The following is a 26,926-nucleotide window of genomic DNA, read 5'->3' on the forward strand; positions in this document are numbered from 1 at the left end:
CTTGATCCGCCAGCGAGTGCTTCTGCCACCCAGGGGAAGCTGCTCGTGCCTTGCCTCAGCCCCGACAAATTTCGGTGCTTAAATAGCTGTAAATTACATCCCAAGGCACAGATCTGGAATTCTACTCCCTGTATCCAAAGCTGGGCTAATGCCTTGCTTCCCAAAGGGAAATAAAAGGGATTTTTTTTTTTTTTTTTTTTTTTTTTACTGGCTCAATCTGTGAAGTTCCTGCTGTTGGCTCTGGCTGCCAGCACCTGCTCACAGCCTGAAATCCGGAGTTCTTCACAGCACGGCATGCCCAGAAGGCAAAGTTTGGAATTCTGTATTAATGAGAGGGTGACACCCCCAGAAAATAAAAGAGAAAAAAAAAATACCCTCCACACCCCCAAATCTCGTGCACCTGAGTAAGATTGCCCCACAGTATTCCCAATTTTAAAAGTTTTGGTAAAATTGAGTAACTTTTAGATGACGCAGCCCCTCCCCATTGCTGAAAAAAAGTGGGAACCCTGTGTTGTGGGAAAAGCTCTGAGCACCTGGACAGCAGAAAGGAGCTGGTGGGGATGGAATTTCCCTTGGATAAGCATGAACAGCACTACTGACCCCCAATGTCCAGCCCCAGGATCCTTCCCAGAGCTACAGATGCTGTAGTTGTTTTAGAAATAAAGAAATAACTTGTGTTTGCCCTCAGAAAACTGGGAGAAAATGTTCTGCTAAAAAGACACACAACACTAATGAATATTAGGAACAGAACTGACAGACTCTGCAATAAAAGCGAGGCAGTGAAATAATAACAGTGTCTTAAACAGGATTAAAATATAACATTTTACTTGTTATTTCAAAGAATAGATTTTTTTTTTCTTTCTTCCATCAGAGTTATCTGTATGTCCAGCCTCCAGCTTAACTCCAAACAGCTGTTTTAGCGCCGGTCCCAAGTGCAAATATGCCAAGAAAAAGGAATTAGGGAAAAGAAACATCCTTTTGTTTGTTTTTTCCCCTCATGTGAGAGGCTACAGTGCATTTCTCATGCCTGAAAACAAGCACCATTGCTCGAAATATTTGGTCAGAAACCTCAGCTTGAGAAGGAGGTATTGGACAGAGAAGTCACATGGACACCACATGCAGACAGCTCCCAAAGACAAATATTCCCAGGGATCTGCTGGGGGAGAACCTGAACAGAGGGAAAACCAACACAGCCACAGCAGCACCGAGTCCATTCACTGCCAGAGCAGATCCATCCTCACTCAGAGCTCGTGGGGAGGCCTGAGCTGTGGAACGGGGAGAGGATGGTGATGGCAATCTCTTCCTTGCTAATTAACACACATTTATCTGTTGCCTCTTCCAATCTTTCCAGAGGAATCCAGGTTGCTCTCACAATTGGTTTGATTTTACCCCAAAAAGGTTTGCACAACACAACAGGACACTTTTTTTCACATGAACGTGGGTTCGGCTTTTTTTTCCTTTGCTGCTTCATACTGGAGAAAACCACTTTTCTTTGCCCTTTTTAGGTATTGGTGACAACAAACAGTAAAAAATTCTCAGCCCTCTGCCCAAGCTGTGACAACACACTCAAAACTTTGAGGTAAACCCAGAAATTGCAACCAGGTGCCTGAATTTATGTTGTGCATTTCACGGGTAATGAGTACTAAAAGTTTTGGAAACAACTCTTGTGTGCATGTCCTGAGACCCTTTGCCCTCCCCAGATCTGCCTGTGCACGTTCACCTCACAAAATATTCCCTTTTCCTCCTCTCCCCTGTGGGATCCATTTGTCTTTTCAGCACGTTTGTGTTCAAAGCTATCAAAGTGGAATGGTGATGGCACCGCTTAACCCACCAGCCAGCTGGCTTGGGAATGGATCCATCCTCTGCCCATTAATTCCTCTGCAGTGCCTCCCACTATCACAGGCTCGTGGATCATCTTGCTTTATTCCAGAGGAATGCAGCTATAGGATGACAATCACTCACAGAGCTAAAGACCACGGAAAGAAGCAAACAGAACTGATGTGGGAAGAGATGAAAAGAGGGAAAAATTGACCGGAAAAGAAAATTGGAACGAGCTAATTTACAAAAGAAAATTAACAAACCAGGGCCAGGTAGCTCTGAATAAAATTAATTGCTACACATTGCCTTCCTCTTTGCAATTTTTATCTTATCTCAGCTTCTCTTGCACTTTTCTAGGTGGCAGTGCTGTAATTGCAAGAACTTTGATTCCATGACTTTGCCAGCTGGGCATTGTTTGCATCAGTTGCTCTGACTTTGGAATTGGGACTCAAACTCCAGCAGCAGCCGAGGATTTGCTCCATTGACTTGGATGGGTTTATTTTTAATTTATTACTCTGAGGTCGGAAGGCAGAGCTCCGGATATAAATCTTGAGCATAAATAGACAATTCCCAAATCTAGACAGTAGAGCCACAAGTACCATACAGAAAAACAAAGCCAGGCAGGTATAGAACTGTCTGGAGGGTTAAACCAAAGGGGGCTGTGCATTTATTAGTAGTTTACTGTTTATTAAACAAGAACTCCAGATCCAAAAAGAACTCATTAATTGAAACCAAGTAGTGTTTAGTGAAATGGGAGCCTGTCAAAACTGGGGAGGACAATGGATCGGTCCAAATGTGAGTGCAAATTTTGTCTGGGAATTTTAAAGCGTGCCGTTTGTCATGGACAACGGATGTGCACCAATACAAACTCCGTACATCTGCCCCTGGGTGACAATAAAAAGCGCAGTTTATTATAAACCGAAGTAAAAACGGAAAATTAAAAAAAAAAAAAAATCAACTAAAATCACAGTTTTGTCATTGGTATGTGGAGGTTGTTCCAAGGGCCCATCCAGAGCTCCTCCTCGTCGGACTGTGTGTGTTCACTGTGCGACTCCAAGGGCTCCTTGACTTCTTCGTGGTCAACCACCGATTCCTGCTCGTCTGTGCTTTTCAGTTTGGCTGCCCCGGCCTTTGTCACTGTATTTTCAGCCCCTATAGTAGAGGAAAAGGAGACACTGCATGGCCTGGAGTTCATTTTGTCGCTCAGGGACGGCCCCTTGGACAATGTGTTCAGCGGCACGCTCTCCTCGTGCGTCACCGCCAGCTTGTCCAGTTTCTTGAACTGCTTCCCCAGCCTCACTGGGGACGTGACTTTTAAGTTATTGCCAAGGCAGGCACGGCGGGTGCGGACCACGGAGCCGTTCTGGGCCACATAGATGTTGCTGCTGCCGTTGGCTTGGAAGCTGGGATTGCTCATCCGGGTCCTCTGCCCGGGGTCCGGAGCGCTCTCCTCGCCCGTGGAGCTGGTCTCGTACTCGGGGTCCACCACCAGCTTGATCCTCTTCTTTTTGGCCCACTGTTGGACAACAAAAATATATGTCAGAGCAGCCCAGTGCTGTTTTACTAAATTTCCCTGCTGATTTATTTCCCTTTCTGTGCATTGGTTAATAAGTCCCATCAATTTTTATTAATTTTGCATCTTTGCCCTTGCGATGTGTGCGCAAACCAGAGGACCCTGAGGAGGAAGGTGCCATGTGAGGGATACCTTTAAGAAAGTACACCAAGGTGTAAATTCCAGGAAGGCCTTGGAAGTTTTCTTCCCCTGCATTATGAATTCTGTGCACTGGGCAGCTCTGCTTTGTGTGCATCACACATCCAGCAGAGAAAATCCCGGGATGTACACCAGGGAAAATCTCAGGCACAGCACTGGCAAAACTGGTTGGTTACAAAAAAGAACAGCTCCATGTAAGGATTTCTGACTGTCCCAGGCAGGTGGGATCAGTGGAAATGCTCAGGAAGATGGTGGAGAAACCAGGCTTTAGGTTTATATAAGTTACGTATTTTTTTCAAAGAATTAATGCAAACAATTTCCACGCTGCTGTGACTTTGTAGTAGCAGCGATTCCTCTATGGTGAGCACACAACCCCCACTAGTTATTATAATTTATAATTGATCTTTTAAAAATAAATGCCTCCTTGCAGCACACTGAAAAGAGCTATTACCCTTCTTGAATTAATAATTCAAGCACTAGGATGCCACCACAGTTAACCCCCACTGCAAAACACACACAGGAACATGAGAAAAGCCAGTTTTTAGAGAAAGAAAATCATGCAAGGTAAAAATAGGTGATTACTCTTCAGCTTTTGAGAAGTTACTCTTGGTAAAAATTACTTAGATGCCCATTTTATTGTTCCTGACAAAGACAGACTATGTTCTTCACATGGATACATTCCAGTGGATCTAGTCCTGCTTAAGTTTAAGTGGGATTTACATTAAAATGTGTGCAGCCACAACGTTGCGCTGTGTGAGGGCCCAAAGGGGCAGGTAAGTGACCATGGATCAAGTTCAAAGAGATGTTTGAATAAAATAAAATAAAATAAAATAAAATAAAATGTAAAATAAAATAAACCCCAAACAAAATAAAACAAAATAAACCAAAACCACTGTAATGTGATAGGCAGGAAAGGCAGATGTTAGGAAATGCAATCCATTTCCTTTCCTGACTCAGCTCACTTGGTTCTCCTGCCTCAGAATTCCTGGCTTGTGCATCATTGGTGTTTGCAACCTGAGTCCTGTGATCCAGAAACAGCCCAATCCCAGATCTCCCAGTTATTTCCTGCAGTTTTGGGAATGTTGTTTTGCTGCAATTCGACTTGTCCTCCCTGCAAACAGAGCTGACCTTGACAGCAAAGAACTCACCTGAAGATTAGCAAATGTAATACAGTATTAATGTACAAAATGAAAACATGGATGATTTATAAATCTTTACATGCTCCTCCTCATCATTCCCATATTCTTCCCTAAACCCCATGTTTTATTACTTCCTGAAAAGGAAACCTTTTATATCTATGACTGAGTACATCTGTAGTGTGTATATGTATATGTACGTATATCCACAAGGCTAGAATTAGCTTGGTTTTCCACAGTTCTCTCCCGAGCACAGTGAAATGCTGGATCAATATGCTTTGCCCTTTCCTTTTGGCTATGTCCAGCCCATCAGCACTGTTTAGGAAAGACCACACAGAAGGCACAGCAAACAAAGCCACTCCTCACTGCAAACCATCACCTACTGTCACTCCTCCTTAAAAGGAGGTGGAATCACCCGTGGCCTCCGACTCCGTAGTTCCAGTACCCAGGGGCTCATCCGACTGGGACTGGCTGCTTTCCTGGGCCACCTTTTTCCTTGTTTTCATTCCTTTCTTGTTGGTGTCAGAGCTCTGAGTCTCAGGGGACGTGGCAGTTTTCCCAGATGTGACACTACCTGAGCTTTTAGTGCCTGTGGTACCTTTGGAAGTCGCACTGATTTCACTGTCTAGACAAGAGGATTCATTCTTACTGGCAGTGTCCTCCCTGTCACTGTCCTCTGGATCAACCTCTTCTTCACTTTCCTCCTCACTTTCCTCCTCACCAGGAACACCTGACTCTCCTCCCTTGCCCTCTCCAGCAGCAGTAGCTTTCGTCTTGGCAGTTTTAGAAACCACCTTGTTTGAGTTATCTGCTGTCTCCTCTTCCTCTTCCTCTGACACCTCTTCTATGGTGTCCTCTATTTCCACGCTGGCAGAGGAGGTTTTGCTCTTGTAGCTGGATCCTGAGGTTTTCCTGTAGCTCGTGTCCCTGTCACTACCTGAGGCAGTGGAGCTCACAGATTTCTGGCTGGAGCGTCTGCCACGGGAGCTGCCTGCCCTGCTTTTTACACTGGACTTTTCCGTGCTTCTCCTGCTGCTGGACTCACTGGTCCCTGACCTGCTGTAGGAGCTCCGTGTGGATGAGCTCTTGGACAGGCTGCCATCCTCATCACTCCCAGAGTCTTCCTCATCATCGTCCTCTTCCGATGAGTCCCCCTCCGACTCACTGCTGGAGCTGGATTCGGACTCCTCATCGGAGTCCCCCAAATCCTCAGTTTCCTCATCCGAGTCCACGGTGCTTTCCGTGGCCTCATCCTGGTCCAGGGTGATTTTCAAGTAGTCTTTGTCTTCCGACTCGGAGCTGCTGCTCTTCTCAGAGGACTCATCCGAGGTGCGCCTCCTCCTCCTCTTCCTCCTCTTCTCCTGGTCACTGTCCTCGTGCTCGCTCTCGGCCGTGATGCTGATTGAAACTCCTGACTTGGCTTCATCCCTCTCAGACCCTTCCTCTCCACGTGCCAAATCCTTGCCGAGGCCTTCCTGGAATTTCCTGGAGACGCTGATGCGCTTCAGCACGTGGTTTAGTTTTCTCATGGAGGGCCTGTCATCTGTGGCTTTCTGGAAGTAGCTTCCCCTGATCATCAAGGGTTTGTCCATGTCCGCTTGGTGAGCTGACAGCAGCTTGGCATAGCTGGAATCTTTCCTGCCTTTCACTTTCTGCAGGATCATCGGGAATATCTTTGCTTTCTTCCACCGGGAACGGGCAGACTCAGCTCTTCCTACAGGTTTGTGGGCACTGACTGCCACACGACTTAAATGCATCCCTGCCTTTAGCCTCCTTTTGCCCTGGCTGCTCCTAAATCCTCTTCCAGGACCATGGCCGAGGTCCATCCCAACACCTACAGGTCTCCCTTCCATTTGAGGCCCTGCTGCCTGGCTTATACCTCTGCTGGGAGGGCCTCTGACTGGACTCATGCCCTGCAAATTATGAAAATTAATTGATTACCACTTGAAAGGGAGTTACTGTGAAAACCTGTACTTTAAAATAGGGTAGGAACAAATGCAACATTTCTTTCTCAGCATCAAAATGAACTTAACTGTTCTTGAACAGTTTTCTCACTGAAGTTATGGGAAGTGTTTTGGAATTTTAGAGTTTTAGAGAGTTCTAGAATAGGCTGGAAATGCACAACTGCCTTAATCTGCAATGGGGAAAACACTGAAATGTTCTGTCTTCTAATTTAATAATGGATTAAGATCTGGCATTTATGGAAATTGGACTTTTTTTCGAAAGAAACATTTACATCAACTGTCTTCTCACTGCCACTGACATTTAAACATTTTTTTAGATTTCGTTGTGAACTTTATGACAAATGAGTTTAGATACTGCTTTCCTCAGTGGAAAGTCATCATTTATAGGAAGAATATTAGTAATAGACTCATAGAGTCATGAAGTGGTTCTAGTTGGAAGGGACCTCGAAGCCCATCCAGTCCCACCCCTGCCATGGGCAGGGACACCTTCCACTGTCCCAGGCTGCGCCAAGCCCCAAAGTCCAGCCTGGCCTTGGGCACTGCCAGGGATCCAGGGGCAGCCACAGCTGCTCTGGGCACCCTGTGCCAGGGCCTGCCCACCCTGCCAGGGAACAATTCCTGCCCAGTATCCAACTCAAATTTTCCCTTTTTCAGTCTTTAGCCATTATTCTTGTCCTTCCAGTTCCTGCTGAAGGGTCCTCTTCCAGCTTCCTTGTAGGCCCCTACAAAACACTGGAAGGTTTCCTTATTTGGTAATGATACAAAATGGAATTATTTAAGTCTAAGTGGATTTTTCTGTGAAGTAAAAACAGATGTGGATACTAATAGAAACTCAGCAATTCTTTCTTGTGCTTAGAAAACAAGAAGAATTCAATGCTGACAAACCTCACGGGTCACCAAAAGGGCCAACATCGGTGGCTTAGCACCGATCTCTAAAAAAACCCAATTCTAATCAATTCCAGCCTACAACTGATGAGGTTTGGCGGCCCTTCAAGCTGTTGAAGGGACAGAAGGAGCTCTGCAGTTTGTTCCTTACCTCCTCTGCTGCTGGCCCGTGGGGGCTGTAGTAGTAGCCACCGTCGCTCTCCACCACCACCTCGCCGTACTCGTCGTACATGCCCGACGGGGACAGCAGGCGCCGGCGGCTCCCGTACTGCGGCAGCTCGTACCTGCCAGGGACACCACAGCTCCTCAGGACGGGCCCACACCTGCTCACACCTCCCATCACACAGCCAGCACCGCACATGTTCACATCCAGAGGGAGGGGAACGGCTTTCCTTGGTTTTCTCCCTCCTTTTTGTTCCTTAGCGGCAACCGAATCCCTGACATCCTTCTGTTCCACCAGCCACAAGGCCCTCAGGGTAACCTCAACTTCGGATCAGGCAAGATGCCTCTAAGTACATCAACCTTCCTTCCATCCACCTCAGGTTTTGGGGGGGAATCTTGCTTAATAGCGGAATGAAAGAGCAGCTTCCCTGGGATCACTTCTGGGGAATGCCAGCAGTAATTCCTGAAGAGCCCGCAGTCCAATGGGCTTTATCAGAACAAGGCAGGACGGGGCTTCCTGGGGGGAAATTCAAAAGGCTACCAGGCAGGATGGTGTTTTTTTGAGGGAAATTTAGAAGGCCAGCAGCTAGCTGGAAACTGGGAGAAGAAAGGATTAATCCCTGAACTCAGGAGGGGAGGGGGTGGTGGAAGTGAAACTCCCAGGAAGCAGAAACACACACACAAAGGACTTAATCCCAGAATGAGGGACGGGAGGTGCAGTCTGTAAGTGGAACAATGACATTCCTGAAGAAGCAGGGAGTTATCACACACCCCTTTAACCTCTGAAAAGAGTTTTGTTGTTTGTTCATGCCTTTGTGGACACACAGATTAAAGTAATCCTGAGGTGAAGGAAAGTGCCACGATTAACTGCTGGAATAATAAACATCACCAGCCTGGAAAAGCAGCACTTTCAGAAATAAAGAGGAAAAATGGAACCATACCCGTGCTCATAACTGTAGTAATCCTGGCCATAGTATTCCTGCCCTGGATCAATTCCAGACTCCATACTCAACTCCTGGAAAAGAGAAACACTGATTGAATGCAGTGTGAAAAAGGCTCAAATGTAATCACTGATTTTATTATTCTTTATGATATAATTACTTCATCTGACTGCAGAAACGATCCCCACCCTGTAGCACAAAAACACCATCGTCTCACATTTGCTCTTATTGCTTATTCTGGAAACAGTATTTGGCCTAAAATATTGGAAATAGAAAGATTTGCAATTGCACTGCACAGCAAGGTGCTAAAGCTTCCAGCACCAACTGCTCAGCTCAGCTCCAGCTGCAGCAATCCCTCAGCAGCTCACTGACACCAGGAGAAAATCAGATAGCAGCTGGAGAGCAGTGGAATCATTCTGTCTGTCAGTCTGAAACTGTGGGATGAAGCCAGTGGGAGCCACTGAAAGATGTTCATGGGGAAAATCAGAGATCCCAGAGTGGTTTGGAAGAGAACTTAAAGCCCATCCAGTCCCACCTTCCACTATCCCAGGTTGCTCCATGACCCATCCAACCTGGCCTCGGAAATTCTAAGATGCAGTCAATTAAAGGTATTTAATTAAAATAAAATAGCTGGGCTTTCAATGCCAGAACTTTGCTTTTTATCTAAGAGCCAGGGGAAAGAATTACCTGAGGCAGACAAGTCCTTACAAGAAAATGATGTAAAAGCCATTTCAAAACTTATAGAAAAATTAAGAAATTAAAAACGGTGGTACCTCTGGTCTGAGAAGAGAAGGTCTCAGCAACTGCTGTTGCTACAAACGAAAATTAAAAAGTGGTTAATTAGTGGTTAACAATTAAAGTGCAGGTAACTGGTGTCTAAGATTAGTAATAAATGCTGAAACCATGGGTCCCTTGGAAATTTTTTATGGCAGGCAGATGGATACCTCCATACCCTGTGAGAACACTGAGCACCTGATGCTGTAAAATCCCTTCATAGCCCACCATTTCTTTTGCTCAAATACAAAATCAGCTTTCCAGTTTTTGTGATGACTGTCTGACGTATTTAACTCAAGAACTTCTACCAGAGGCACAGAGAACTAAGTTCTGTATTTAAATTAAGAGACACAAACCAGCTGTGCAAAGAGAGGAAAAAAAAATCAGCAAATATCAACCTTTATAATAGAAATGTATTTTGGAGAACTTTCCAATTATTAAATGAGATTGCACTGAAGGGAAGTCCTCTCCCTGTCATTCATTTCGGAGAAAATGATACTGCAGGATCAGCAGACCTCTCAGAGCTGCAGGGAAGGCCTGTGGAGCCCCAGCCCTGCCTGGCAGGTGATTGGGTGTGACACTGGAAAACGAAGCAGGTGAGGAGGGAATTCCCTGGGAAGCTGCTTCTGGCAGCTCCTTAAGCAGCAGTCTCTGAGCCTGGAGGTTGCACTCCTGCCACAATGGATCTCAGCCCCCAGGAGATTTACGGCTCATAAACTTCTTGAATCACTTTCAATTTCTGGTCTCTAAAGCACTCGGTACCCAGGAGTTCCACAACACACATTCCCAGACTGGTCTGGGATTAAAGCCCATCCCATTCCATCCCCTGCCATGTGCAGGGACACCTCCCACTGTCCCAGGCTGCTCCAAGCCCCAAAGTCCAGCCTGGCCTTGGGCACTGCCAGGGATCCAGGGGCAGCCACAGCTGCTCTGGGCACCCTGTGCCAGGGCCTGCCCACCCTGCCAGGGAACAATTCCTGCCCAATATCCCATCTAAATTTCCCCTGTTTCAGTCTGAACCCATTACCCCTGTCCTGTCACTCCAGTTCCCAATGCAGGGTCCCTCTCCAGCTTCCCTGTATCCCTTCAGACCCTGGAAGGAGCTGTGAGGTCTGCACAGAATCTTCCATTCTCCGGGCTAAACTCAGCCAGCTCTCCCAGCCTGGCTCCACAGGGAAGATGCTCCAGACTCCTCAGAAGCTCCAGGGTCTCCTCTGGACCTGCTCCAACAATTCCATGTCCTCATTTTGGGAGAACCAGAACTGTGCACAGAATTCCAGGTGGGGTTTTGGAAGAGCAGAGTAGAAGGGGAGCCTCCCCCACTCCTCTGCTGCCCTCACTCTTGGGCTGCTTGGGAAAAGCACATCGGTATAATCAATATTTTAACGATAATTGGGCACCAGCCTTACCTCTTGCTGTGCATATCCTCGCCTAGAAGTCAGAAAAAGAAAAGAAATAAATTAGCATAATGCTGTGAGCCTGCACAAAGATGCCCATTGCCATTCTCGCTGGAGAGGGGTGAAAGAAAATGTAATTAGAAATATAATTAGCATGGAAAGAAATACATATCTCTAATATCAAATATGTTTTTCTTTGGGTTTGCTCTGGACACGGGGATTGTTGCATGGAAAAGGCTGGAGAAGCTTTGGGATCTTTTCTTGCTTTACTTTGTGAATGGATGAGGAGAAACTGCCAAGAGCCGGAGAGCCAGAGCATCCAAATAGACTCAGCACAGGCAAAGGGAGACTGGGAGAGGCCTGCCTCATCCCCTCCCTGTGTGCCACCAGCCACATGGGGACCCTGTTTCCTCACACGTCTGCTCAACAGTGAAACAACTTCTCCTACTCCAGACTTTCTATATCCAGCAGGAATTGCATCAGGAATTGCCCTGGAGCTTGTATTACTAATTTCTTGTACCAACATTATCATTCCAATTACACCTTTCCTAACATTTGCTCAGTGGGGGGAGGTAGATCCTATTTGTTTTTCATTTTATTTTATTTTATTTTATTTTATTTTATTTTATTTTATTTTATTTTATTTTATTTTTCTATCTGTGGTTATCTTGCCACAGGCCTTGTGCTTCTGATCTTATAGGGAATTTATTGTTGGTTTAATACATTTTCTCACAGAGCCATTCCTGGGCATGACCAATGCATTTATGTCTGTCAAGTTCTCTATTTTCACATTTTGTGCCTAAAATTGAAATGGTTTTGGCAAAACTAGAGAACAAAAATTTAGGCCTTGGAATTTTTTTTAAGGATAAGTCTGGATTATTTTTATTATGGTTTTTAACAAGGAAAGGGTAAATGCTCAAAATTATGTTAGGCTTAACCTAGGACACAGCCAGCAGTCATGGGGAAGTCTTTAATTACACTAAATAAATAATAAAGACCAGAGAAATCCTTTTAATTCTTTAATATCCCCATCTCTAAATCTTCCTATTAATATTCAGTACATGGAATTGATTATCAGCACTGAATTAATGCTGTCGCCTATATAATATAAACCTCATGGCCAGTTGAAATGAAGATTTATCATCCAAAGATGATCTGTGACTTTTCAAAGCCCAGTCGAGGAACGCTGGGTTTAGTTTCCGTATCACCAACAACAATCTTCAGATAAAGGAGGTCTGAGGAGAAGGAAGCCTATTACTCTTAATTGCGCTATATTGCAGATTAAAGGCATAATATGAGTGATTCTAATTAAATTTGGAATTCAACTTTCATAAAAATAGCACCATGATGAGTTCTGCTGATACTTCTCAAATGGTTTTGTGTGGCCATGATTAGAAGGAACAAAAAGTCCCCCAAAAGACATAAAATATCCATTCACTCACTACAGCACGAGGATCTATTCTGGCACAAAGGTCAGGACAACATCATTTGTTTCCAGGATGGAATTAAAGCTCTCCACAGAGGGAGGGATTGCTTCTGGGAAATGTTTTCAGCCAGACTTCACTGCAGTCTGGGAATCTCCCGTGTGGAATGGGAAGCGAGGCCATGGAGCCTGGGAGGATGTGGGGTAACAGGACAGCCAGAACACAGAGCGGGTACTTCAGGGGAGGGGCAAAGCCACAATGAACTCACATGGACAAGATGTGCTGACCTTTTACTGCTAAAAGAGGTTAGAGGAACCGAGATTTGCCTAAAGCACCATTTCCCAAATTCCTGGCACCCCAGCAGGTGTTTGCTCTTCCATAACTTAAAATCTGTTTTCATATCAAAAACAAAATCAGTGCAAACCCCAAATGCTACAGATACTCCTCAGAGGCAGCAACTACTAAACAGTTTGCTCTGGCTCCTAAAATGAAGATTTTGCTGCAGTTCAGAGCTGGAACTGAGAGGAAATTGGGAAGAAGGATGAGTAATGATAACACAGTGGTTCAGTTCCAGCTTTGCAGGGAAGAGCTCTCCATTGATGCCATCTCTGCTCCTGCTCAGGACTTGGCCCCGTCAAGCTGATGATGAAAGGATGAGAGATACATCCAGGGTCACAGAGGACCCCACCTGACCAAATCAGACAACCTGGGAGGGGTAAATTATATATAAATGTAAATTACTACAGCTTGCTACCAATTCCTATAATGGATCTAATCTTTTGTAGTGCTGCAGAACTGCAGCACCATGGAATTGTGGAATGATTTGGGTTGGAAAGGAGCTTTATGCCCATTCTCTTCCACCTCCACCCACCTCCCACTGTCCCAGGCTGCTCCAAGCCCCAAAGTCCAGCCTGGCCTTGGGCACTGCCAGGGATCCAGGGGCAGCCACAGCTGCTCTGGGCACCCTGTGCCAGGGCCTGCCAGGGAACAATTTCTGCCCAATATTCCATCTAAATCTCTCCTCTTTAGGTTTAAAACAATTTTCCCTGCAGCACCCAGACATCTCAATGGGACAGAACCTCCCTAGTATAGCTTGTTTCCAGTCTAATAGTCATTTTTTAAAACAAAAAGCTATTCTAAAAAAGCCAGCGGGAGAACAAAGGTTGCATTATATCCAGACAAAATGAATTCAGTTTTGTAAAGTTTTCAACTTCATAAAAGATTTCCAGGGTGAGAATGTAAATGTTCCTCATCAGTGAAGAGCTGGTCGCCATGACCCCCTCCCAGACTGTTCTGAAATGATGAAATTAAATATTTGAAGGGGAAGTTCTATGTGATGTCTACTCTTTCTGCTTAAGGAACATCCCAATTAACTGTAGCCAAACCAAACCACTGGAGTTTATGCTGTGAATGACTGAACACCTCCACTTTTGCTGTGTGACCTTACACCTCACCAAATCAGGTCCTATTTGTGCTATATTTCACTGAGGATGTAAAGATCTGCAACACAGCAGCTGTTTACAAGCTCTGACATGAGACTTGGCTACTTAAATCTAAATTTCTGCCTTTGGGGTCAATCCACTCAGAACATGAGCAGCCCAAATATTTTTCATTCCCATCTCTGCCCTCTTCCCACTGTCCCCTCACGAGGAGCATGGCTGGGACACAGAGGGGAACATTTAAGTCATATTGCCACTCTGGCACTTCAATCCTAAAAATTCTCTACCTAATAGGTGCTGAGCTTTGGGAATATGATTAAAACATTGCAGTCATGCCACCTGTGGAGAATTGAGCATCAAAAATGTTCACATCTCGTAAATGACACAGATTTTGCTACAACAAGAATAGGACAATAGGATAACCCTTCCCCTCACACATTTAGCTATTCCTACACCTACCTTGATCCTACAGCCTATCCCAACAAGGGTTTTAAGGAAAGGAAAATTCTAATGGATCAGCAGAACTTGTGGGATGGAGATCATGGAGTTTGGCACTGGGACAAAGAAAGAGAAACTACCTTGAGCAGCTTTTGACTGAAGCATCCACACATGTCCTAACTGCAGACTTAAAAAAAAAAAAAAAAAAACAAACAAAAAAAACCAAAAAACAAAAACCCAACCCAAACCAAACCAAACCAAACAAAACAACCCCAAAAAACAAAACAAACAAAAAACCAAACCAAAACAAAAACGAAACAAAACAAAAAAAAAAAAACAGGAGAAAAGAGAAAAAGCCAAGCACCATGGAAATGTCGAGTCTGACAAACAGTCTGATAAATACTGATAACAGTCTGACAAACCTTTCTACTCAGAAATACAACCTTGATACTGAACTGGAGTTTTAGTTTTGCTTCATTAGGTAGTATCTGCCTTTTCCAATATGGTTTTTCAAAGTTGTCATAAGAAACTTTTTAGATTTTGGCAAAGGCCTGAATGGAAACTTGCAAGTTGAACCAAACATTTAAATGCCCAAACCGCTTTTACTTAGCATTTTTCAAAGGACAAGATAATTTACTTTATATATACATTCATAATTGATATATTTATGTAAATGTAATGATCTGATTTAGACAACTGAGAGCAAAAAAGCTGCTAAGTAAATCCACATTATATGGATTTTTACAAGAACTTGGAAACCCTTCACCTGGTGACACTAATCAGAGTGACTTTATTGCAATTTGAGATGTTTCAGCTTGTGACAGACCAGCATGGAAATTAAAGAGAGACAGCAACAACATGCACATGCAAAATCATAAAAAACAAACAACAAATGCTTTGTACATGAAAGGAATTTACAAAATATAAACTTTTCACATGCAGTTATAATATATATTAAAAAAATGCAATGCAAGGCAGAAGATGGAGAACAGGAGTGGGGACACGGCCGCATTTGCTGAGAAGCCAAGAGCAAACCCTTCTTCTGACTGGAGACAGGAACTGAGCTGCCAGAAAACGTCAGCAGAGCAGAGCCCATGGAGCAGGGAGATGCAGTATGGAATTATGGAAAGCCTGGATTGGAAGGAACCCTAAAGCTCATCCCATGGGCAGGGCCATCATCCCAGGTTGCTCAAAGCCCATCCAATAACCTGGCTCACCGAAGCCAAGCCTGCTACTCCCAGGCCTTCCTTGCTTTGATGCCCAATATGTGGCAGAAGATTCCTTCCAGGCGGGGTGTTTTATGGGCAAAACAAGAGATTCCAATCACAGCTGCAGGAAAATCTGACTGATGTTACCTACAGTAAAGGCTGCTTAAAGAAGTATCGAGCCCACTGCCATCTATGCCACATCCTTGGGTAAAAATGGACAGTTTCCTCCAAGAATTTCCAGGAGACGGACTAAGAACCAGCAAGATGTAGTTCTGAGAAAACAACTTGGAGAATTATATTTTACATCACAGACTTCTGAGCGAATGGGAAGGACAACATCTCTCCATTTGGAATCGGGAGTGGATAAGTCGTGTACAGCAGAGAAAAGGGGAAAGGTCAGGATTTCTGGAGAGTCTGAGGCAGATACTGCGTGCTGCGTTAGAGTCCTCTCACTGCAAAAAAGCCGGGAGCATCCACCCTTGAGCATTACAGAGCTGTTGACTGGGAGGGGAAGCGTTTCTCCAGCTCCTCCACAACACAGCTCAAGTTCCCATTCTGCTGGTTGTGCTCGGCTGCGGCTTCTGGAGTTGGGGGCTCCGGGGCTGGTTTGAGCTTGGGGATGTGCTTGGGCAGCAGGTGGTTCTTGTCTATTTGGCTGTACATGTTGGCCACTGACTTCTCGATGGCGGCCAAATTCTGAATGTTTTTAAGAATTCCTTTGAGCTCCCTGCGGGGAGGAAGCTCTGGCACTGCGGCCTGGGTGGGGACAGCTGGATGTTTGGCAGGGGATTTGGAGTGCTTGGCAGGGGACAGGAGCTGTGTGGTAAGAGGAGATGGAGAAGAGGAAGAAGAAGAAGAAGAAGGAAGAGAAACTGTGGGCGGAGGCGGAGGATGTGGCGGCAACCGAGGAGGGGATGGAGGTGGTGGTGGCAGTGGAGGTGGCAGCTGTGGAGGCGGGGGTGGGGGAATCTTAGGTGGGTCTGGGATGCTTTCTACATTTTCTTTGGTCTGAGGAGCTAGAAAATTTTGGCAAAGTGGTTTCTTTATCCTAGAAGACGGAGGAGTTGGTTTGCGAGTCGGTGGAGGAGAATGTTCTTGAGGGTCGTCGTGGTGAGTGACGATTACAGCAGGGACCACGGCGGCTTCCACTTCAACTCCCTCAGCACCACGCGTTGGAGAGGACAGAGGGGAGGAGCGAAGGCGCGGAGAAGCCACCACGCTTTTGGGAGACTGCTCTGGAGCATTCTCTCCCTCCTGGACACTGGCGCTGTGCGTGGGCGACCGCGCGGATTTCACCTCGGGGGATCTCACTTGCTTCATTTCCTGCAGCGCCTCAAACTGCCTGGCCTTCTCCTTCACAGTCAGCTTGGGGCCACTGATCTTTTGGAAGAGTGGGCTGCTGACATCCTCACTGCTATCGGGGTTTTCGGCACCTTCCTCCTTGGCTGTGAGTCTCTGGTGCTGCCACTGGATGGGGTCCATGACAACCGGCCTACCCAGGGCCCCTGACATGTGTCTCCGAGTCAGGTGAGTGGGCACTGTCCATGCCCGGTGGCTGCCCCCTAAAGAGGCCTCTCTCCAGGCCAGTCTTGAAGGAGAAAGAGTATCTAAAGTATCGTTCCTTTTCCGTAGGAACCCAGTGGCAGCGGGGCTCTGCGGGAGACCTTCCACATACAATGGGTTTCGGGTTGTTAGCGGGTTCTCATCGGACAAAAAAGTGATGTTACTCGAGGATTTGGGGAGGTTGTTGTTCAGGGATCCACTGATATTGGAATTCTTGTGAGCCTCTATAGCACGGGAAGCAAAGCTGCTTATAACTCTCTGTCGGTCTCCTTCTTCTAAGACTGACTTTTTTCCCCTGCTTTGTTGGAAATGGTAGAGAAGAAAAAGACTTGAAAGAAAAGAAGATAATCACGTGTGAGGAAACATGCATGGACATAGGTACTTATGAGAGAGAGAAAAAAAACAAATTATGACATGAATCAGAGCCATTAAATCACTTCTAGCCAGCTACAACCCAACAGCAGGAGCACATCTACTACTGGCAAGACATTTACTTTTGCATCTTCTTTAAGGGGGAAGGAAGAAAAATTAAAACAAGCTGCTGCTTGTTTTAATTTGAAGCTGCGTAGCTACTTGGTGAGTTCAAAAATAAATCCACTTCTTGTTAAAAAAATCCCTCTTCTATTTCAAAATTACCAGTTAATATGGTGGTCTAGCCACCTAGAAGCATGAAACATCACAGAAATATCAATATGTGAGGGAATTTCAACTCCTGTGTGTATGAATTTCATCTCTTCATCATTTTGAACCCAATGAAAAGCCCCTGTGGATTGCTAACATTGTATTTCTGCACCAAAAGTGGGAGTTCTCACCACTTTCTGGACTCACCTCCCAGTCCCTTATTCATTTTGTCCCTCAAATATTTTTAATACCGCAAGCTTCAGATTGGAAAAGAAACAGTATTTTAAAATGAATAGCCCCAAACTGCCTACTAGAAAAGTGCCCTTCAAGGCCTATTCTGAACAATGCTCACCGCAGGCTGAAATGAAATTTATTTTTCCCTCAAACTGAGAAATTTAAGATTTGGGCTGTGTCAGGCAGAGCAAAAGTACAGCATGAGTAGCAATCTTATCTACCTGCACAAATTAAAATATCACTGAAGACTGCTTTTAGTAACATAGAGATGTCCAGTATTTTCACACAGGTTCTGAGTTAAAAATTCTAAGCCTTGTCTTTACCAAAATATAGATTTTGGTAAAGGAATAGGAGAAAAATGTGGGAATTTTCCATGATTCTGTGAGTGCTGGAAGATGAAGTTTTAGATTGCTTGCTCACATCATTCCGTGGGCTTTGGTGGTGTTGTTTCTATCTCAGAAAACATAACTAAGTCCAAGTTAATGAGAAATTTATCTCTGGTGGTTAAATATTCCCTAGAAAAATTGGAAGGGGGTTTAAATACCTAGAAAGAGTTAATGAAGAGATCTTCTTTTTCCTCTAAGTTATTCAAGATGTAAAACTCCCCTGAGGATTGTATTTAATAACAAAACACTTTTGTTTTTTTAACTTTTATTTCCTGTTTGATATGGGGACCACCCAGGCAGGGAACCCCCAGCTTTCCAATGTTCCAGGGAGGCATGAGGACTGGAATTCCCACACAGAACCCAGAGATCATTCTCCCATTTGAAAAAAAATACACCCAGCAAATCCCCACAAAGTGAATAAACTCTCCCCAAGCACTGCAGCTTGCCAGAGCTGAGTGTGCCTAAGGCTTCTTCTGGGCAGAATGAATAGAAATAATTAATTTCACACTAATTAGAGAATCCCAGAAGGATTTGGATTGGAAAGGACCTTAAAGATGACCTAGCTCCAATCCCTTGCCATGTGCAGGGACACCTTCCACTGTCCCAGGCTGCTCCAAGCCCCAAAGTCCAGCCTGGCCTTGGGCACTGCCAGGGATCCAGGGGCAGCCACAGCTGCTCTGGGCACCCTGTGCCAGGGCCTGCCCACCCTGCCAGGGAACAATCCCTGCCCAATATCCCATCCAGCCCTGCCCTCTGGCACTGGGAAGCCATTCCTTGTGTCCTGTCACTCCAGACCCTTGTCCAAAGCCTCTCTCCAAGTTTCCTGTATCTCCTTCAGGCCCTGGCAGGAGCTGTGAGGTCTCCACACAGCCTTCTCCTCTCCAGGCTGAGCAGCCCCAGCTGTCCCAGCCTTTCCTCCCAGCAGAGCTGCTCCATCCCTCTGCTCATCCTGGAGCCTCCCCAGCCTCTCTCCAGCAGCTCCAGGTCCCTCCTGTGCTGGGCCCCTGAGCTATAAAGTAACTCTGAATCCCAAAGCAGCCAACTTTGAGGTCAGTCAAGCTCTGCATCTACGGAGAGGTGGGAGAAGCAGGGACTGAACTTGAAGGAGCCCCTCCAGCAGAAGGCTCATGCACGGTGCCTCCACCTTTCTGCCACTGGAGCAGATTATTTCAAAAGCTCCTCAGCCTCTTCCTCACTCTACAGGAGGCCTTGGAGAGCTGAGGTGACCCCCCCTAGTGTTTTTCTGTTTGTGTGGAGTTGTTTTGATCACTTGAAGACCAGAGAGATCAGTTTCTGTGAACTCAAAGACTCCACAGGCCTTTCACGGGATTGGCATTAACAGCCAAGGAAGGTTTGAACCCAGCCATAAATTCATGAGCTCCCAGCAAACCTTTGTTCATGCAACCCAGTGTTGGTGTGGCTTATTTTTGACCCTTTGGCTTTAGAAATAATGCCCTTCAAGTTCAGCAGGCACCCTTCCTCTCTCTGCTTCCAAGAAGAGGCATAAAGAAGCACAGAAGTATTGGAACTTCCCAGTAAATGTCTTTCCTGCTCAATGGACAAAAAAAATATGAACTTCACCTTGCAAGGTTGGATGGGAATTGCTGGAAGGAAAATTAACTAATTTCTACCAGCTACAAATATTAAGACAATGAAATAAGCTTACTTACTGATGCCTAAGGATCCAAAGACAGGGAAAAATGAAAATGGTGAGACAAGGCAGATTTAAAACTAAAGAGCTTTGTTCCATTTCATTTGCTATAAACACCAAAGAAAGAAAGCAAACAAGATACTGCAAATGAAAGATGACAGACATAGGACAAGTAAAACAGGGAATAATGTTTTAAAACTGATGAAAAATGGCAATAAAAGATTTTTCCCAAACATTTCCTGCAGTAAGATACTTATGGGGAAGAAAAAGTTAATTTGTCATTATATTTATCGAAGCCTGTTATTGTATTGTAAATCTACAGATTTTGATTTATCTTTGAAGGATTTTTGTGCTAATCAGCTCCTCAGCATGATGGATAAGCCTTGGTTGTATGCAAAGACACCTGAGAGAAAATATTCCAACTACAGCACCTTTTTTTGTGCAATGAATACTATTTTTTTGACCAAATTAACATAAAGCTAAGCCTCAAAGTCAATACTGCAGATCTGGGAACTGGCACCTCTTTGGGGCAGTACTAACCCCCCAAAAAACCTTTGCAGATAAAACACAGCACAATGAAGCCTTTTCTGGGTTTAGCATCACATATTTAATTTCAGCAGAAATTTGATTTAGTGAAAAAAAAAAAAAAGTGAATTTTATCCAGCTGGTACCTCCCTGCATGAGGGTGCAGATGTGACTCACAAGGAGAAGTGCTCCCATTCCAAAAAAACTTTATTCCACACCTTTTTCCTCCCTTCCTGCCCAAGCATAACTTGACAACGGCAAAAGGCAAAAATTCAGCCCTTAGGAGGAGCTATTCCTGCTCCCAGCATTTTTTAGCCCCCTATTTACCCAAAAAAGCTCAAGCCCTCTAATTATTCCACATGCAGGGACTGCACCCAGTTGTCCAGGAGTTAAAGCTCTGTCTTGGCCCTGTAACATTTTATCAACTCCATCACAGCAGCTGGAAAATTTCAGCTTTCTGGGCAAAACAAATCATGATGGAAAACTGAGCAATCCTCATTTCCACCATCCACTCACTCCCTACCTGCTCCAAATATTATTCAAGCTGGGCTCTTCAGCACTCCTTGGTTTTCAAGTATAAATAGAGATGAGGAAGTGTGGCAAACAACCCCCCCAGTATCAGACAAATAATAATTGGCTGGAATGTTTTCCTACTGAGGGTTAAATTGTTATTGGAGTCCATCAACTTCAGGTTTACAGAGGCATGAAAAGAGAGGCAGCCTTGCAAGATTATTATTTTATGAGCATGTAAGAGGTAAAAGATGCATTTATTGAGCTACCAGGGGTTTCTCTGCTTTGACAGTTCCTTTAATTTCAATATTTAAACAGGTTTAAATTTAGAACAAAAAAAACCCCTCAACAATTGGAACACTTCTTACTATAGGGCATGGGGACTTTGAGGCTGAAATTTCCAGGGAATTATCGTTTCAGATGTGTACAGTGGATAAGAATGAATTTTATAGGATGCATTTAGTCAACAGCTTTGGAAAATGTGGAGTGTTGGCCTGGATATGCCAAGGAATCCAATCCTGTCAGCAGTGACCTGCTGTAGGATTTTGTTCTTAGGAAAACTATATGGTGAGACCTTTTTGCCCACTTAAAGTCTGTTAAAGGTTCCCCCATGCATTACAAGAAGATTAAATTGCTTTCCCCCCTCCTTCCAGAGCCAGCCTATTTCTTTTCTGGATGTTGGAGAACCCCAGGCAGCTGGGGAATGAAGAAAACATTTTGCATGGAGACTGCGTGAAATGATTTCATTGAATCCCAGAATCCTGGAATAGTTTGGGTTGGGAGGGACCTTCAAACCCATCTCTTTCCACCCTCTGCCATGAGCAGGGACAACTCCCACTAGCTCAGGTTGCCTGGGCAGTGATTATCTGGATGGATCTCAAGGAATACTCACATGGTGCTGTCTCCAAGCTCCTCGTAGAGGTTGTTGGCCACGGCTCCGGTCGGTTTTCCTGCGGGCAGAGCCATCTGCATCCTCGCAGTCTTGGCACACTCAGCCTGGCGCCTTCGGAGAGCCGGGGGGGCAAGGAGAAACATCCATCAGGGAGACCCCAAAACGCCCCCCAGAGAAAGCCAAAATGTGTGGTTTTCTGTGCTCTTGCCTTGCAGTTAATAAACATCCCTGGATTTTGTCTTCATCAAAGTAGCAACATCATCTTCTCTTGGATTTTTCAGCTCCTGGGTGCTGTTTTGGTGGAATCCCAGAGCCTCCCAGATCCCGGAATGGTTTGGGTTGGAAAGAGCCTTAAAGCCCACCCAGTGCCACCCCTGCCATGGGCAGGGACACCTCCCACTGTCCCAGGCTGCTCCCAGCCCCAAAGTCCAGCCTGGCCTTGGGCACTGCCAGGGATCCAGGGGCAGCCACAGCTGCTCTGGGCACCCTGTGCCAGGGCCTGCCCACCCTGCCAGGGAACAATTCCTGCCCAATATCCCATCTAACCCTACTTCTTTCAGTTTGGTGCCACTCCTCCTTGTCCATTCACAACTTGTTTTTCTTAAAGGGGTTGGCTGGGAATTTTTTGTTCAACGAATGTTTTTTCCCTGAAAAAAATCCTTTTTTTTTTTTTTTTTTTTTTCAATATGGAGTAAAGTCACTGTAGAATAAATTTCTGTTCTCTGTCTAGAAAACAGAGCTCCTCATGTAGGGAGCACCACCAGGGTGATGTGGCTGATACACGCCAACAACACCAAGTAGCCATTAAAATAAATCACTTTTAAACTCATCACACCAGGATTTCAGGAGCAAGTTGAGTATAGGAATTTAAAAAAGCCCCTTAAATTTAATAAATTTTGAGAACAAAATCTGTCTGTATTCCTGTGGAAACTGGAAAAAAAAAAAAAAACAACGAAGCTGGAAATAAATACTTACTCTTTGAATCTGTTTGGTTGCAAAAAAAGAGATAAAAAGGAAGGTTAAATAAATTCTGCTTCCAAGAACTGCCCATTACAACAACTCTAATAGGAGTAATAAACTACAGGCTACTTAATTATTCCATACATCAAATTCCAGAATTAATGACTTGTTTTAAGAATCAGAACTTCCAGAGCTGAACAGCTCTTTTTGATCCCCTAGAAACAATTCTGTAGTCAGCAGAAATATGAATTACAGCAGGGAATGAAAACAAGGCATGAAAACATGAATATTTCTCTAGCGTTTTCTTAAGCAGACACACTTTTAGACTTGTTTCTTTATACTGAATTATTTTTATATAACAATATAAATAATATAATTGTTATTTTATTTATATTTTCTCATTTTAGCTTTTATCAAAAATGTATATAAAATACTTTTAATAATGAATTATTTTTGGTAATTATTTAGAAGATGCCATTCTTTTGTGATTAGTAAACAATAAATAATTTGTAAGTACCTTACAGGTTTGTGCTGGATACTGGATGTCAAAGGAGGAATTTTTAGATCTCTTAATAAAGAAATACTTTAGGAAAAATACCGAGATTCTTTTGGAAAAGGAGTGAAAAAGGCTGGAATGCCAAAACAAACAATAAGGCTCAGGATTTTAAATTAAATCTAAAATTCCTTTCATTTTTTTTGTCACTCTCCATAAAAATACAATTTATTCACAATGGGCTGCTACAAATCCCACTCCAAGTCAGATTTTTCGATGGGAAAAATGGGAATTTTGGATTAAATGAATTTAAGCTAATTCTTGAGAGCTCCTAAAAGAGATTGATGATGTTTGGATAATCTAACAGATGCCAAGGAAAATTAAGGCTCTTTCATTTTTTTAAGGAATCTGTAATTCAGATAACAGCCACCAATGAATTGCAAGATGAATTGGCTCATGGAAGCAAATTTTCCATAGAATTCTGGGAGAGGAAGAGCAGTTGAGGAAAGATCTGCCATCTCAATGGTGCAGAAGTTAGTCAAGCTCTTCTTTGAAAGGCTTCTTCTCTTCACCCAAAATGGAGAAAAGGGGATGTGAATGCAATCATTAATTAAATAACACCTCAGTGAACAAATGGATTTATAAATCTATTAACTGGAATATAATGTATATGTAAATGTATTAATATAATATTTAATTAGAGAATAAATCAATGAATAAATATATATATATATATATATCTCTAAATAATTAAATTAATATATACGGACCTGTTAAGTTCAAATGCAGTGATTTTAAATATGAAATATGAAAATTTTAGTTGACAGGAACTTGTTGCAGATGTTGATTTGAATTAATTTATCAGCCAATTACTGGAATCTCTTCAGTGTATAAGAGGCAAGAGGAAATATCAAAAAATATCTCCAATGTTGCCCTAAAATGGCAGAAGACCAATTCTCCAGGAAACACTTGCAATTAAGAAGCTCAGGAAAAAAAAATAGGATTTAAGCAAAAATACTGGAATTCTCTAATTCTCTAATTTGATTTTTGATTAATCCCTTGAAAAAAACACCTTTTTCTTTTTTTTTTTTTTTTTTAATGGAATTAATCTTTGAATCTTCACTTCCCTGTCCGACACCTGCATTTTGAGCCGGTGTTTTGGCACAAAAATCCTGCACCGTGTTAGGGAGCCCTTCCCGTGCTGATCACACCAAGCACTGAGCAACCCTTGTGGTGAGGAGTAAACCCAGAAATTAACTTATACAATAGAAATACAGACAATGCGTACAAAACATGATAGAAATAGGCAACAGTAAGTAGAAATTCTTCTCGTGATGACGAATAATCGTCAAAGCAAATGAAATGCATCACCTCTACTTCGACTTTACAAGCCCTGGGAGAGGAGGAGGAGGGTACTCACTGCCGGTAGCTGACCATGACGATGAGGATGGCTGGCATGCAGCAGAGGATGATGATGACAGCCAGGGCCAGCAGTGCCCCCTCCGTGTAGCCCAAGGCCTGCGCCTGCTTCTTCACGTTGGCCACCACGTCCGGCGTGCGGATCTCCAGGATTCGCCCGCCCTGGCCCAGGTAGGGCTGGAACTCCTTGTTGATATCCAGCAGTTTGCCATCCAGGAACCTTCAATGGCACAAAAGCACCCCACTATTTTAGGGCCAAGTTCACGAGGAGAGTTTTAATCATGAGAGGTTGACAGCTCAATAAAACACATATGTCGTCATTGTGGACTTCGGAATAGTGGCAATTCACTGTAATCCCAGTGCCAGGGAAAATTCTAATGTACTTAACACCAGGTTACAGTTTATGAACACTGAAAAGGAGGGCTGAGCTGAGCTCATCCTGATTTCCAGGGGCACAAAGTTCTCACTGGCATCACAAAGGCCTTGCTTTGTGCTTTTCCTTCTCTGCTTTGAGCCCGAGGATTAACCAGCCCTTCCTGGACACATCCCTAAGGACCACTCTGTCCAAAAGATCACCTTGGTCTCGCCCAAGGCAGTGATGGAGTGACCATCCCTGGAAGTGCTCAAAAACCTGTGGATGTGGCACTTGGGGACATGAGACAGCGGTGGCCTTGCCAGTGCTGGGGAATGTTGGATTCGATGACCACAGATGTCTTGCTCAGCTCCTCAGGGAAATTCTTTGGCTGTCTGGACAAAAAATACATTGTCCAAGGCCTTAAATTCTGAAGGAAAATCAAAATACTTGGATCACTCCAGAAGTGAGGACTGTCTCACAAGCTGCCCAGCTCCAAAGACCAAAGTAGGAGATGTGTTAGTATGGAGGATCCTAAAAGGTGGGAGCTATAGCAGAATTCCAGATCCTTACATGTACAGTGGTTCTTCTGGAGAAAGATGAGGGGAAAAAGACCTCCAGAAAACTTCAAATAAAAAACAACAACAACAACAACAAAAACTTCTGTAAGTATTTTTGTGTATAAACTCTGAATATCTGAAGAAAGCCTGAGAGAGCTTTGATTTCCTTACTCTGTTCACAAGAGAGAAATTCCACCCCCAAATACCATTTCTTCAAGGGCAGTAATTTCTTACAACTGACTTCCCCTCAGATTAATTTCCTGATAAATCCTCCTAGCAGTCCTTGTCCCTGTTTTTTATTTTGGAATTTTGGGGAGAATCCACTCTGCTCTGGGTGTGTAATGGATGAACTGGATCTCGTCACAAGCAGAACAGCTCATCCTGAATCATGAATTTGGGCTGGTTTCATGATACTGAGGGTAAAGAGGCTGCTCACCCTCACAAAGGTGTCTGGAAGGATAAGTCCCATTCCTGGTGTCTTCCACAAACCATTTCCTTGGTGCTTGAGAAAAAAAAAAAATCTCTTTTGCAACCTAAACGATGGCATAAAGTGGATATAAACATTCTCTCGCTGCTCACTAGATGTCACTGGTGCATGTCCCACATCCTCTGAGCTGGCAAAAGCCTTCTCAGCAGGACGGTGTTAAATCCCTGGATGACTTTAACTATCTCTCCATTGAAATTCCTCTGGCATTTTCCCGACAGAGCCTTTTTAACAGGTTCGTAACTCAGCCGTGAGCGTTTACTCCGTGATGGAACCTGACACGGTTGTGCAGGAGCTTCACACAGCCTCCTCTTAACGGGGGACATTTCCCACTTAATTTATGCAGGAGGAATTTGTTGGATTCAACTGGTTTTTATGCTCCAATAAATCAAAGCCTCTTCCCTTTAAAAGATAGGCAAGGAGGCTGAACGTTTCAGTCCGAGAGATTATCGGAGTGGCCTCAGAGTCTTTTAGGGGTTTGTGGAAGAGGGAGGACATATAGTGAAGTACAGACCCATTTTTTGGGGGTAATCAAACAGATTTGGAACAAAAATCAGATGAGGAGCAGATGATGGATCTGGGGAAGGAGCTGGAGCCCCAGCAGAGGCTGAGGGAGCTGGGAAAGGGGCTGAGCCTGGAGCAAAGGAGGCTCAGGGGGGACCTTGTGGCTCTGCACAAGTCCCTGCCAGGAGGGGACAGCCAGGGGGGGTCGGGCTCTGCTGCCAGGGAACAGGGACAGGACAAGGGCAAAGGGCCTCAGGCTGGGCCAGGGGAGGCTCAGCTTGGCCAGCAGCAGGAATTTCTCCATGGAAAGGGTGCTGAGGCCTTGGCAGGGGCTGCCCAGGGAGCTTTGGAGTGCCCATGGCTGGAGGTGTTGATAAACCACGTGGACGTGGGACACGGTTTAGTGGTGGGCTCGGGAGTGCTGGGTTAAGGCTGGACCTGACGAGCTCAGAGGTTCTTTCCAACCTAAATGACT

General features: G+C 44.5%; 2 protein-coding genes across 2 annotated transcripts in view; both read right to left on the minus strand.

The window, feature by feature from the left end:
- Positions 1–2,707: 2,707 nt before the first annotated feature.
- The window catches only part of LOC136364409 (protocadherin-15-like), a 52,635-nt gene continuing 28,416 nt past the window's right edge, over positions 2,708–26,926 (minus strand). The window contains exons 6-12 of the mRNA XM_066324333.1: positions 24,553–24,771; positions 21,680–21,790; positions 10,801–10,822; positions 9,391–9,429; positions 8,618–8,691; positions 7,666–7,798; positions 2,708–3,334 (exon numbers count right to left, since the gene is read on the minus strand). Of these exons, the coding sequence (XP_066180430.1) occupies positions 2,783–3,334; positions 7,666–7,798; positions 8,618–8,691; positions 9,391–9,429; positions 10,801–10,822; positions 21,680–21,790; positions 24,553–24,771 (1,150 nt within the window). The 3' untranslated portion in view covers positions 2,708–2,782. The remainder of the gene's footprint in view (positions 3,335–7,665; positions 7,799–8,617; positions 8,692–9,390; positions 9,430–10,800; positions 10,823–21,679; positions 21,791–24,552; positions 24,772–26,926) is intronic.
- LOC136364411 (protocadherin-15-like) lies at positions 14,800–16,811 on the minus strand. Its single transcript, XM_066324335.1, has one exon. The coding sequence runs from the start codon at positions 16,807–16,809 to the stop codon at positions 15,784–15,786; it is 1,026 nt and encodes a 341-aa protein (XP_066180432.1). The 5' UTR covers positions 16,810–16,811; the 3' UTR covers positions 14,800–15,783.

Source organism: Sylvia atricapilla, chromosome 8 (assembly GCF_009819655.1).
Source record: "Sylvia atricapilla isolate bSylAtr1 chromosome 8, bSylAtr1.pri, whole genome shotgun sequence".
NCBI lineage: Eukaryota > Metazoa > Chordata > Aves > Passeriformes > Sylviidae > Sylvia > Sylvia atricapilla.

Bases quoted from the DNA above. Each gene is read 5' to 3' on its own strand.
- LOC136364411 (XM_066324335.1), bottom strand. From the start codon at position 16,809: ATGTCAGGGGCCCTGGGTAGGCCGGTTGTCATGGACCCCATCCAGTGG.